This window comes from Equus przewalskii, chromosome 2, assembly GCF_037783145.1.
Source record: "Equus przewalskii isolate Varuska chromosome 2, EquPr2, whole genome shotgun sequence".
Classification (NCBI taxonomy): Eukaryota; Metazoa; Chordata; class Mammalia; order Perissodactyla; family Equidae; genus Equus; species Equus przewalskii.
The window spans coordinates 100,189,858-100,204,594 of record NC_091832.1 but is presented as its reverse complement, the minus strand read 5'-3'; the positions used below and the strand labels follow the sequence as shown (position 1 = coordinate 100,204,594).

The window sequence follows — 14,737 nt, the reverse complement described above, 5'->3', positions numbered from 1 at the left end:
TCAATTAGTTTTCAACCTGCTGTGAGCGAAGAAATTACTTTTATTAACATTTTGGAGAACAGAAGGTCAAAGATACTAATTTTTTTCTGAACAAGCAATAAATTAGCTACAGATCTCTGAGTAGAACTGAGATCTCAATTTTTAATGTGCTCAGATCAGTAGACTATTTCTGAGTGTAACAGATTTCAATTATACAGAGTAGATTTTTCATCTATAATGTGGATTTACGGGTTGTGGTCACTGTATCTTTAATAGATTACAAATGACAATTTTCAAGTTTCTTAATGGAATTTCAAATAAGGACTACGAAATAACAAAAAAACACAAAATATTCTAGAGTGAACATTTGCATTAAGATAGCAATTAAAGACAAAACTACAGAATATATTTAAAAAGCAGTCCAGAACCTCAAAGATAACTGAAAATTACTGCTCCAGAAGACTCCAGTGAAAACATTTATGATTTCTCAAGTATTTTTTCTCTTGTGTATCTATTTAATAAGAAATGGTTTTTCTGTATAATTTTTACCCAACTTCATTGTTTTTATTATTTTTTTAAGATAGAAAGAACATTTTTGATTCTGGGATTGACTAAACTTGACTATGACTGCTTTGGGGAAAAGGTAAAGACAGAAATCTTTGAATATATGTTCAAAATACACCAATATTTTAAATAAGATTTTTTTTTAATAAACAATGTCCAGCAAATCTGATTTTAAATCTATGATTATAGTTTGCTTAGGACTTATAAAACACGTATTCTAGAAAATAACATATACTGTAACTCTAGTGTGGACTATCTTTTGAAGTGTGTAGACAAAGCCAGATGTATTTAACAATTTACCTCGTTTCTAATTGCTTTATGCTAGATTGTAACTGCTGTGAACGCCTATCTGATGCTTCCTCTCGTCCTTGGGCAGACACCATATCTTCTTCCTAGAAAACAAAGAAACCAGAAGCTTATTTTCACTATGTGAAAATTCAATACATCATTACACAGCATAAGTTCACTCTATAAAGTTTTTACACTGCTAGAATTTAATATGTAAGTTTAAAGAAGCAATACCACTTTGGGAACAAATCACGCATATACTAAAAGAGGAGGAAGAGATGCTCACTATCAATCCTGTATTAGAAAAACAATAATCAAAAGTCATTGCATATAGATTTCTACCAATATTTCAAACTATTCCTTTAGTGCAAATCTAACAAAATAAGGCTGGGGTCTGTCTGCACATAGTCTGTATTTAGAACATGCTCTCTTAACTAAGTTATACTGCATCCCATTACAATCAGGATATTTCTTCTTGACATAGAGACGCTTTGAAATAAATTAAGAGGTTTCATTTGTACCATCTTTAAAAAAATTTCCTGTTCATCCTTTCCTGTCTTCTGTCGTGTTAAACAAATACTTTTAACAATACCATTTTAATTCTTCAATTGGCTTTTAGCTATACCTCTGAATTATTTTTAGTGGTCACTCTAGAGATTGATAACACGCTTCTTTAACTCATCCCAGCTTATTTAGAGTTAATATTTAATTCATTCAGAGAAAACATTGGAACCTTGCCACAGTATTTATTTCCATGTACCATCCTAGTCTTCAGTGCCATTGTTGTCATATATTACATCGACATACTTTAAAATCCATCAAATGGAGTGTTAAGTTCTGCTTTAAAGCAGTCAAGTCTTTTACGATATTAGTAAGAGAAAAGAAAATATGTACATATACTATTTCATATTTAAAATTTCTGTTCCTCTTAATTTCTTCCTAGATCTGAGTTGTCATGTGGTGTCATTTCGTTTCAACCTAAAGAATTTCCTTCAGCATTTGTTGAAGGACAGCTCTGCCAGTGATAAATTCTCCCAGTTTTTGTTTATCTGAAAATGCCTTTATTTAGCTTTCATTTTTGAAGTACAGTTTCACTGGACATAGAATTCTTAGTAAGCATTTTTTTCCTTTAGCACTTCAGATATATTATTCCAGGTTTTTTTTGCTTCCACATTTTTTTTCAAAGATTTTATTTTTCCTTTTTCTCCCCAAAGCCCCCCGGTACACAGTTGTATATTTTTAGTTGTGGGTCCTTCTAGTTGTGGCATGTGGGACGCTGCCTCCGCATGGCTTGATGAGCAGTGCCATGTCTGCGCCCAGGATCCAAACTGGCAAAACCCTGGGCCGTCGAAGCAGAGTGTGCAAACTTAACCACTTGGCCACTAGGCCGGCCCCACTTCCACAGTTTCTTGATGAGAAGTCAGACATTATTCTTATCATTGGTCCCTTGTTTATGTCATTATTCTGTTGCTGCTTTCATTGTTATAATGTGTCTGTAAGTGATTTTCTTTGTGTTTATCCTACTAAGGGTTCACTGAGATTCTTGGATCTGTCAATGTTTTCCACCAAATTTTGCAAGTTTTCAACCGTTATTTCCTTAAACATCTTTTCTGTCCCCTCAGATCTCTGAGATCCTGCTTATTTTTCTTCCATCTTTTACACTCTGTTTTTTGGATATGAAAATTTCTATTGATCTGTCTTCAAGTTCACTGATTATTTCTTCTGCTTTTTCCAATCCATTTCTGAGCTCTAATGAAATTTTTATTTCAGTTGCTGTACTTTTAAACTGTAGAATTTCTATTTTAAAAATTATTTTCTAGTTAATTAAAATTCTGTTTCCTCATCGAAACCTTATTTTACTCTAATTGAAAAACAGATTTTCTTTAATTCCTCGAATATATTTATAATAGTTTATTTGAAGTTTTTGCTTACTAAATCCAACAGCTGGGTCCACTGAGAGTGAGTTTCTATCAACTGCCTCCCCTCTACCCTTACCCACCAGTCATACTTCCCTGTCTAGTAAGTTTGGTTGGAAACTGGATAATATAGATAATGCATCACAGTTACTCTGGATTCTGTTTTGTTCTTTTGAGGATTATTGGCTTTTTTGTACAAGTAGGCAATTATCTTGTCCAGACTCAAACTCTGAAATGTTTCCCCTACAATATGCAGCAGTTGCCACCTGTGACCACTCCTTATTTCTTCCCACTGTTGCTTTCTCAGCTAGGCTCCCAGGGAAACTCCCTGTGCCTGCATAATTTGAAGATGGGGCAATATTTGGACAGAGGTAGGGCTCATCCTCTTTGTGGTTTCGTTGCTCTTAGAGATCCCCCTGTAATTTCCAGCTGCTGTGGCAGTTTTGGGCTCTGTCCTCTGAAACTTCAAACATTAAGGCTTCAGCTTTCTGCTGCTTGAGTTGCACATATTTTGGGAATGCATGCAATTATAAAAAGCAAACTCAAATATCTAGTTCCATATAGCTCTATCTTTCAAGAGTAGATTTCTCTCAAGTCTCCACCTACTTTTTCACTGGGCCCCTTGGGGTCCCTCTCCCACCCCTATATGCATAGTTTGGCTGTCAGTCACGGATTTGGTCAGAGTTTATACTTAAAATTTGGATTTCATTTTTTATTTCTGTGGTTCTCTTGCTGCCAATATTTCTTCTTTAAATTTTCAACTGCTTTTCTAGCTCTCAACTTTGATTTTGGGCACCTTAAGTCCATTTAAAGCTGTTGTTTTCTGAAGCCATAGCTGTGGGGGGTGGGGAGAACTCTCAGGTCAGAAAGCCCAAAATTCACAATTCTTACCTCTTCTAGTGTCTTTCTGTTTTTGATTGCTTTCCAGTGTTTTAAAAAATTTATCAAATTTTTATAATTGTTATCTATGAGAAGTTTTTCATAAACCTTTCATATTATTGGAAATCTATAATCAAATTTTACAGATTAGGAAATAAGGTTTAGAAGTACACAGCTAGTAAGTGCCAGAGCTAGAATTTTTAATAATTAGATCCATCTAAATCTAAAGCTTGACCTTTCCTCGACACCTTTCTGAAATTTCCCTATTACACATAAAAAGAGCCAGAGTCTCTTAGGCCAATAAATATTTTCATAAATGACACAAAAGTAATATTAAACAAAATGTAGTATTAAATGCTTCTCTTTCATCTACATGTAATCGATTGACCAAAACTTGATTTTGCATTAACAGGCATTTCAGTAATGATGTGTTTAGGGATGATTTTATGATGTTTTGTTGACTCAGGGTAAAATAAATGGAAATAAAAAGTTAGTTCTAATATTATAAGTTAGCTTCCTAATTTCATATTTTATATTTAGCTGGCAAGAAAACGATTAATTTGTTTTCCAGCAACCCTCTTTAACACGTAATCCAAAATGGATCAACAGTAAAATACATAGAAAACTAAGCTTCAGACATCTAGTTGTCACAGAAATAGGAAAGTACCTTCTTCTGCATCTGTCCTCGAAGATCTTCAGTTACTTTAGTTAACTCTTCCACTTTTGCTGCTGCAACTCTCAGATCTAATTTGGCTTGCCTAAAATAGAAAGTAAATTAATAAATACTGTTTTCATAGATCATTAACAACTAAAAAAATTAGAACAGAAATCTAAATTTGGTAAAATCAGTACTAACTCTTTGCACCTAAAAATGGATTTAAGGGGTAAATACTGAAAGATTCCTTTATTACTAATAAAATGCATGTGGAAGAGGGTGAAGAGGAAAAATATAGCTGAATGGGGGGTGCAAAGTAGAAGTCATTAATACTCCATTTGGATAAATTATATTTTATACTCAGTTCAATATTTCATGAAAAAGAATTTTATCATCTTAATACCCAACAAGATGACAGTGCACTAGGTAGAATATAGTTATTTCTATAATTTCCTGAATTTATAGAGTTAGAGAAGTATTGTTGATTGGCCTTTCTATGAAAAGGAATCTAAGCTTCAACACTTTGATCATTCCTTAAACACCAGAACTATGTATTATGTAACTACTTAACATAATGAACTGAAACACTTGTCTCAAGATAGATATTTACTGTCTTTCAAGATTGTAGTTGAAAAGGACAAAAAAGACAAGTTTTTTGAATGCTAGAATAGTATCAAATAAGTTTTAATATCTTCTTGAGTTCTTATAGAAAAAGATTTTAGAAAAATAAGACTTTCTGAAACAGAAAAAAAGATTTTTAATATCCTACCAGTTAAGCACTAAATGTGAATACAGAACACTTGGATTATATAAAAAAATACATTTTTAGGAAGGAAGCTCCTTTAGTGTAGGACCTTCCGATACTTATTTCCTAATTATGTTTTATGTATTACAAATATATTAGTCTTGTTGAACTTAAATAAATTCTTTGGTGCAAAATTTACAATAAATATTAATTCACTTACTTTTGACTCTAACAGTATTTTTAATTATGTTATTGATTAGCATAAAACAACAGGAAATAAAAATTTAATAACAGCTAAAATGTATCAAGTAGTTATTAGGTGCCAGGAACTGTTGTAAGTGCTTTGCAGACATCATCTCACTTAACACAATAACTCTGTGAATTAAGTACTACTATTATATCAAACTAATCAAGAGAGTGAGGTTGACAGAGGTTTTCCAACTTGCCCAAAGATGCAAAAATAAGTAATGAAATTGGTAAACAGAGTTCTCTATTATATACTGTCTACCAAAAAATGGCCCCAATAATATTTTATAAGATTAAGCACTTAAAATGCTTTGCTAGAACTTGAAAATACAAAGGCATAAAGATATATGTTCATTGCAGCATTATACACAATAGCTAAGACTTGGAAGCATCAAGGGATGAATAGATAAAGAAGATGTGGTATTTATACACAATGGAATACTACTCAGCCATGAGAAATGATGAAACCTGGCCATTTGTGACAACATGGATGGTCCTTGAGGGTATTATGCTGAATGAAATTAGTCAGAGGGAGAAAGTCAAATACTTTATGATCTCACTCATAAGTAGAAGATAAAAACAACCACAAACAAACACATAGCAATGGAGATTGGATTTGTGGTTACCATAGGGGAAGGGGGGGAGGGCAAAGGGGTGAATAGGCTCACACGTGAGAGGGTGGATTATAATTAGTTTTTGGGTGGTGAACATGATATAATCTACACAGAATCGGAAATATATTACGAGGTACATCTGAAAGCTATATAATATTATAATCCAATGTTACTGCAATTAAAAAATAAAAAATTAAAAAAAAAGAAAATGCTTTGCTTTAGGTAAAATCCAATTTATAAAAATCTGAATTAATCAGATAGAAAATATATTTTTTTACTTGTAAAATGATTCACCAAATGACAAAACAGAAACAAAAACCACCTAACACCAATGCATTTAAAATCTACTTTAATCTTAGAAGTAATTTCAGGAGTGCATTTACTAAATGAATCAATAAGTGAATCTACCAGTTATAAAATTCCATGTATTTTAAAAGGGAAAACTTAAGGAGTAAGAAATTTAAGTAGTAATGATAAAACTGAGTAAACTCTGAATAAGCATAGCACCCACACTGAGTTGGTTTTCTCGCCTTCAGAAGGGGGATAATAACGCTTGCTCTCCTTGTCTCATAGGGTTTCTGAACTAGTCAAAATAGATAATGTACACTACTGTACACTGTAAACTGTAAACGAATGTAAGGTCATAGCATGGTTAAGGAAAAAAATTATCTGTTAGAGACACAGTAGGAATAAGGTGCAGTGTGGACAACCCTGAGTCAGGAACCCAGTTCTGTCAACTAGTAATGTGGCCTTCTGCAATTTACTTGACTAAGAATGTCTCAGTGGTCTCATGTCCAACAACAACGAGGTGGATTAGATAATCTGCCAAGACCACTCTATAATAGACAGTTTCCTTATTTCCATCTAATTTGCCTAATGAGTTTCCTTCCCAATTGTCTCTCAATTGTGCATTCTATTTCCACTTTGAAATTAACACTGTTTCCTAAACACATTCTTGTCTATTTCTTCACACATTCAACTGGACTAGCCTTCTTCCTCTTTTTCTCTGATAAATTCCTCAACAATCTTCAAGACTCAGCTCAAAAGTCTCTTCATGTCAACTCTTCCCTATCTTCTCCTAGGCAAAAGACCCTATAATCTCAGTCCTCATAAGACATAATACTTTGTACATTAACAGATACTCCCTCGTGAAATTGTGAGTTCATCAAAAAATATGGAATGTAAGATCATTAAAGGCAAGGATCACATTTTATTAATTTTTAAATCCTCAGGTGATAGCATAGTACCTGGTATACAGTAGACAAGTAAATATATCATGAATGAATGAAAGAGAATGCAAAAGGAAAGGAGAGAGACAGAGAGTCATGGGTACAACTATATCTTGATATTTTACTTAGATCTTGCATATCCAATTTGATATTCAAGTGCGGAAATCTCAGAATAATAACTTCGTGATCAATTCCTCCGAATATATATTATCTCATTTGAAACAGAATCTCTCTCTTACATAAGTAAAAGTAAAAAATTCAGTCACTGGTCTTAAGACTTGTTTTTGTAAATCATGAAAAGAAAAATATTATGAAAGCATTTAAATTATTATATTATATTCCCTAAAACAAAAAACTATGTTTTAGGGAAAAATAAGTAGTAGTTTTATATTTATTCATTACTATATTGTTCTTCAAGATAGTTAGAAAAGTAGTAAATAGTTCTTTATATTTACTTCTGGCATAAAATACTAAATATTTTAGAATAAAAGTCATAAGGTCTGTCTTCTAGACCTGCCTGTACCACCACAAAAGCCATGTGAACCGGGCCAATCGCCTAACCCTCTGAGTCTAAAAGTTGCAGCTGTAAAATAGGGACAAAAACAATTTTTCCGCATAGCTCACAGAATTATCATACAGTTCAAATAAGCTAATGCATATTAAAGCACTTTATAAACTTTACTGTAGTTTATACAAATGTAAGCTATCATCATAATCTTGCCCTTTTTTAGATTTTAAGTTGTCAGGAACTATGTGGTATAGTATTAATTTACAGCTGAATTGAGAAAGCTTGGGGGAGCTGGAACGTCTGGCCTTGACTCTTGGCCAAAAAATGAGAAGTGGGATTTATGATGTGCTGCTTAAAGTCTGAATCTCCTCTGGTAACCCCCAAACAGGATTTGTTTACTGATGGTTTTCACCTGGTATAACTGGTTAGACAGCTGGGCTGGAGCAGAGGGGCAAAAAAAAAGACCCCAGCGGGAACTTCTGCCTTCAGCTTTCCTGAAGCCAAGATTCATTGCACACCCCTGCAGTAGTTCAATCTGGAGACAAAGCATGTCTTTGTATGAATAAAGACCCAGGATGTCGCTTGGACCCCTATGCTTGCCTATGCTCTTTTTCTTACTGCACAATATCCTTTGCCTGTAAATAAAAGCCTTATGTGAGCATGCTCTGTGGAGTCTTGTGAGTCCTTTCAAATATTCGAACTTGTGAAATCTTTAATGGAACCAACAGAAATAATCCTAATTCTATTTTATGAAGGAACTTTAATAACTATATGTTTATACTATTTAACACGCAAATTTTTGAGATATATGTCTTCTTGTGTATATAATTTTATAAAGGTCAAAAACAGTTTTCATTTTAGAAAAACAATTGATAAAAACTAAACAAGAATAACTAGTTAAATATCATCAATCTTAATGTCACAACTACTCACATATTTTATTTTTGCTCCAAAGGAATATTTCTACAAGCATATTATTTCATTTTCAGGTACGCTTGTGAAACTATATAAAATTTCTGGAATTTTTCTTTAATGTAATTTTTCATTAGTTATAACATTAAAGAGACGAATGAAATCTTTAAAACACAAAGCTTTGCTCTGTTAAGCAAAGTACAACCAAGTATAACATAAAAGATAGGATATAGTACTCTACTTAAATTATAGCATTAACTTGGACAGAAATTCAAATGTTTTAATTATCAATACATTTTTTGAGATTTAACATCAAATATGAGTCTATTTTAAGATAATTTTTATCTGTTCTTTTGCCATCTCATATCAGGAGAATTCTAGAAATGTTTACAATATTTCTTTCATACAATAAAAATGGTAAGATTTTGAGAGAAATAAAACTCAGTTTTTACTGATTTGTTACATATTCTACTTAATTTTAATTTCAAATTAAAAAATGCATACACTAGGTATTTTAATAAGTACTTCTATAATTATCTAGTATAATAAAAAACAATTGTTTATGCTTAAAAACTTCAAAAAATTCCCAAACATAATTTTAGACAAAGTTCCAAATTTTTAAGATCGCTTCTGATTTTAGGAAACTGATAGCAAGAAGCAAAACTGGGAAAAGCTTTATTTTAATTTGTCCTGTTTTCAATCTTTAGTGGCAGTCTAATGATGAAATCTATTCAAAAGACAGAGGCCTAGGGGACAGCCCCATGGTGCAGTGGTTAAGTGTGCACATTCCACTTCGGCGGCCCAGGGTTCACCAGTTCGGATCCCAGATGCAGACCTACGCACCACTTGTCAAGCCATGCTGTGGCAGGTGTCCCACATATAAAGTAGAGGAAGATGGGCATGGTTGTTAGCTCAGGGCCAGTCTTCCTCAGCAAAAAGAGGAGGATTGATGGCAGATGTTAGCTCAAGGCTAATCTTCCTCAAAAAAACAGACAGTGGCCTACAAAGAAACTAAAAGCAATATATATTAATAATCCATGTACTAAGCTATCAAAACTTTAAAACAGAGGCTCTTCAGTCTTAAAATAGTTCATTTGTGTATAATTTTCACACAATTTAACGCAACATTATATACAATTTAAGGTAGTTCAAAATCCTAACTTCTATGTTAGAATATAATTTTCTATCATACTAACAGTAGTTCTCTATACTTTCTGTGTATGGAAATGAACTTTTTGCAACTATATATGCATAGTCTCTATCTGAGTCTTATTCATTCAGGATGTCTAGGGGTGCTACCTGGTCATCTCTGCTTTTCCAGAATCTCTATTGGTGATTCTGATATACATCCCTGTTTTAGATTTTGCAGAATAACTACACGATCAACATGTTCATCTTTACAAAAAAGATTGTAAACAATGGTTACAAATATAGTTTTCGAGTCATATAACTTTGGATACTACTGACAAACTGAAGAATATATTAATTCATTTTATATTATTAAATAGGCTTTTACAAAAGACATGCTCAAAAATGTTTACCACATACCTCTGATGTTTGAGATACACAAAGTGTTTGTAATGTGGTACAATGCACACAAAGATAGATGAGATACTGTAACCTTTAGGAGGGTCAAAAAGCACACTTTAAGCATCACAAAAGATTAAAATAAAGTATTATGATTCAGAGTAGGTGGTACATTTGCATTTAGTTCAGAGAATATTGAAGTGGGAAGTATTTAAAACAAGAGTTGGCAGAGGAATGGTAAATCTCACAAGTAGAGATAAAGAGAAAGCTTCAGGAAGGAACAAAATAAGTACAAGCATAAGAGCAGGAAAGTGTAGGGCTTATTTAGGGAAGATAGGAAATAAGACCAGAAAGGTGAAGGGGGCTACAATGTCAATGGCCTTAATCGACCAGTTAAGTGATCTGTATTAATTTAAAGGCAATGGGGAGCTGCTTAAATAATGGGATCAGAGCTGCACTTTAGAAATTTAAACCTAGCATTTGTCAAAAAGAATGGGCTAGAATGATGGTTTTGTCTCTCTCTTTTTAACCAATATATCACAATAAACGAGTAAGAGGCAGGAAAGGTTTAAATTAGAGTGATGGCAACAATAAGTAAGCAGATCTACTGGGAGAGACAGCATAGATTTTCAAAGACAGAATTTAAGAGATTCCATCCATTCATTCTTTGAACAAGTATTTACTGAATGCGTATAATATGCTAGGCACTGTGAATACAGTCTGGACATGCTGAGCTTCAAGTGTTGGTGGCTCATTCATGTTTTTTTGTTTTTCTTTAACTATATTTCAGAAGTTCTAGACGTATTTTACTGAGCACCTGTAAACTATACAAAGCACTGTTGTCAGCACTGGTGATGCAGTGGTAAACAAGAGAGACAAAGCCCCCTCTCCTCCCCGTCCTCATAAAGTCTAATTGTAGTAGGAGACAGACACTAAATATGTAAACAGATGAAGGAGGTTATTTCAGAAAGTGATAATGCCATGAAGCAAATGATATATAACAGTGGGAGAGAGACTTGGGACAACCTGTCTAAGGAAGAGATATTTGAGTTAAGGTCTAAAGGTCGATGAGGCCAACTGAAGAAAATCTAGGGTGAAAGAGCTATAGGCAGAGAAAGTTAATAATAAATGCAAAGAGTATGAGAGAGGTATTTAAAGAAATGACAATTAAATGGGATGTATCACAAAGAGAAAAGTAGAAGATGAAGTCAGGAAGGCAGGGAGGTCACATCATATAAGTGCCTTTGGGCAGAGTAAGAATTTTGGGAATTTGTTCTCATTGCAATGAAATCCACTGAGTGTTTTATGCAGGTGAGTGATGTAATTTGTTTTATGCTCTGAGAACACTACTTGGGCTGGTGTATGGAGAATGCATCACACTGGGATAAGAGCAGGGAGACCACACAGGAGGCAAATGCAAGCAAGAGATGGTGATGGCTTAGGGTAGAGGTGACAGTAGTGATGAATGGATCTGTGACAATCTGGATATAGAGCCAACATGACTTGGAGGTGGGGGTAAAGCAAAAGAGAAAAATCAAGCAAAATTCCTAGGTTTGATGATGGTATTAGTTACTAAGATGGGAAAGCTTTCCACTCCTTACTTCAATCACAGCAGTTCCACTTTTATCAGTCTTATATATTGGGGTTTTATGTATAAGTTTTTTTTTTTTTTTTAAGATTTTATTTTTTCCTTTTTCTCCCCAAAGACCCCCAGTACACAGTTGTATATTCTTTGTTGTGGGTCCTTCTAGTTGTAGCACGTGGGACGCTGCCTCAGCGTGGCTCGATGAGCAGTGCCATGTCTGTGCCCAGGATTCGAACCAACGAAACACTGGGCCGCCTGCAGCGGAGCGCACGGACTTAACCACTCGGCCACGGGGCCAGCCCCTGTGTATAAGATTTTTTTAAGGGTTCTGCTGCTAAAAAAGTTTGGAAACCACTGCCCTAGAAATTCAAGTACAGAGCTCAACAAAGTGACCAAGGCCAGAGGTACACATTTGGGAAATATTATTATTGAGATGAAAGTTTAAGTTGGGGAGGGGTAAATGTGATCATCTAAGGAGAGGGGGCAAAAAGAGCGTAAAGTGGCTAGCAATTTAAGAAATGTCTACTTTCAGTAGGTAGGATAAGAAAACGGGAAAAGCAAAGCAAGAGAAGAAATGGCCACAAAGGTCAGAGAAGAAATCAGGGCACAAACACAAAAGACCTAGTAGAGAAACGTTCAAGAAGGGCAGAAGAATCATCAATCAAGGAGAATCGACAGCCAAGGAGAATGGAGGATTTTGTTTTAAGGCAAAAAAGATACCAATAATCTTGAGGAGAAGAAGAATAGAGAGGTGGGACCAAATCCAAATTTAAAGAAATGCCGAAGGGTAACTATAGCAAATGCAAACTCTTTTCCCAAGCAATTTCCAAGAATGGGAAGGAGAAAATATAGTAATCTGAGGAATCATCGGGGGAGGTCTATATTCCTGAGGTCTTGGAAGAACCCCACAAAAGAGGGACTAAGGTTTGAAGAAAGAATAAATATAACTGATGCAACAAGATACAAGAAGAATCAGAAAACATTCAGCGTTATACAGTTGGCAAGCTGTAAGGATATAACAATAGAAAGGAGAGAAAAAGAAAGGAATGCTTTATCTGGTTCTAGAAATTATAGCAGCAACAATAAAGGTAAGGCTGATTTTCCAGACCGAGGGAGGGAAATATTATTACATTAATACCAACTCCCAAATCTACTAGCATCTGCTTTGTAAATACTGTACAAGCCTATCTACATAGGTTGGATACTAAAGTAGAATGGAGGAGAGCAAAGATAATAAGAGTTAAAGGACACAGCAAGACTGCAAGGAAGCTCATTTTATTTCTGTTATAGAGATGAGGAAAGTGAAGTTCATTCAGTTAAGCAACGTGCACAAGACAATAGAAAATAAAAAATAATACAAATCTGGAGCTATCTGACTTCAAAGCCTATGCTCTTTATACTTCACACCATATGGAAGCACATTTTTAGATTAGGTGTACAAACATGGAGTATTTGCAAAAATAAAATTATAATTATGAATAAAATACATATTTTGAAATAAGCCAGTATTCACCTATTAGAGGCAAAAGTTTCAAACAATGAAGTTATGAATTTGTTTCTATTCTTGACCAATATGTTCTGGAAGTAAAATCTAATATTCTTCTTTATGTCCCTTAAAGATTAAGAGGGAAAGATACAAACATTTTTGAACAAGAGGTGACTGTAAGTAACCTCTTAAATAACATTAAATTAAAACAGTGTGAAGAGAGAGCAAAATGACAGCAAAACCGTATTTCTTATCTTAAAACATGTTTCTATGCTCAGAAAACTAGGTGCCAACACATAAGGAAGTGTCTGGCAATTCTTATGACTAAGCACATCTGCTCAGGGCCATTTCTCACATGGGATAGTTTCCAAGAGACACTATGAATCAAAACTAGTGATCCAGAATTCCAGATTTCCATAGCATTTTAATAATAGGAGACACAATATTATTCAAACTGGAACATGAAACATCTGAGAAAAATCTGTTATCTCAGTTAAAATAGAACTATTACATGCCAAAGGTACATATATTTCTTAAAAAGATATATAAAAATTATAGGCACATACAACATTTTTGAAGAAAAAAGTATGCACCCATAAAAATGATTAAAAATGATCACAATGAATATACCTAGACAATAATTTATATAATTTAATCTTTGTTGCATTAACCATAATAGAATGATATTAAGAATTGTATTCCTATCACATCAGCTCTTATGTTCTTCAATAAAACCAGCTATTTATAAATCATTTTACTATCACACTTTAAAGATTTCCTGGATTTTATTTCACATTTAAATAGAGAGCACTAAACATTAAAAAATACTTAAATGCTTATATCATGCATTCAAACTTTGAGATGACTGGTAATAAAAATAGATTTAAAAGTCAATATAACTTAAAGCCTGGATCCATAATGGGAAACATTGAGAAATCTTTTAATTCATTCTGCAAAGCTACTATTAATTATATTAGCAATGTTTTTTCTTTCAGATGCATTGTTTTGGAAATCAAACTACCAAGTGGACACATATTACTACTGATTATAAAATACAATTTTCTAAATGACAGTCCAAGAAAACAACTGTTCCCCCCAAAAGACCAATGACAAAATACAGAAATAGAAACCCACATAAATTAGTTTAGCTTTGCCCCTCCAATGAAGTGCAATTTAATTAATTAACTGACTTAATGACTCAAAAAATATTTTTTGAGCACCTGTCATATGTCTAGTGCTGTACTAGATGATGGCAAGATAAAAATGACAAAATTATGATCCACACTTTTGAAGAGCTTAAAAACTAGCAAAGAGAAATTGATTTGTAAAGAATTAAGTACACTAAAGTGTCAACAACGCTGTGACAGATGTATGTGCAGTCTACAGCTGAGGCACAAAGGAAGGTATATTTGGTTCTACCTGGAGAAGAAGAAACCATGAAGATTCAGAACAAGATTTTTGGAAGGTGTGAGACACAAGCTGAACCTCAAGAGCTGAGAGCATATTTATCAGGAAAGGATATTTTAGACAGCCTGAACAATGTGAGCTAAAGTAAGAAGCTATGGGAGCTGGCCTGGTGGCGAGGTGGTTAAGTTTGTGCGCTC

At 33.8% G+C, this 14,737-nt stretch overlaps 1 protein-coding gene across 5 annotated transcripts in view; it reads right to left on the bottom strand.

Annotated features, from left to right (window-relative positions):
* Nucleotides 1-14,737, bottom strand: part of SCLT1 (sodium channel and clathrin linker 1) — a 145,490-nt gene that overhangs the window by 67,578 nt on the left and 63,175 nt on the right. For all 5 annotated transcript variants that reach the window (XR_011537170.1, XR_011537169.1, XR_011537168.1 and 2 more), the window contains exons 10-11: nt 4,294-4,384; nt 844-935 (exon numbers count right to left, since the gene is read on the bottom strand). Coding sequence is in view for 1 of the 5 variants with exons in the window: in XM_008521413.2 (XP_008519635.1) it covers nt 844-935; nt 4,294-4,384 (183 nt within the window). In the remaining 4 variants the exon portion in view is untranslated. The remainder of the gene's footprint in view (nt 1-843; nt 936-4,293; nt 4,385-14,737) is intronic.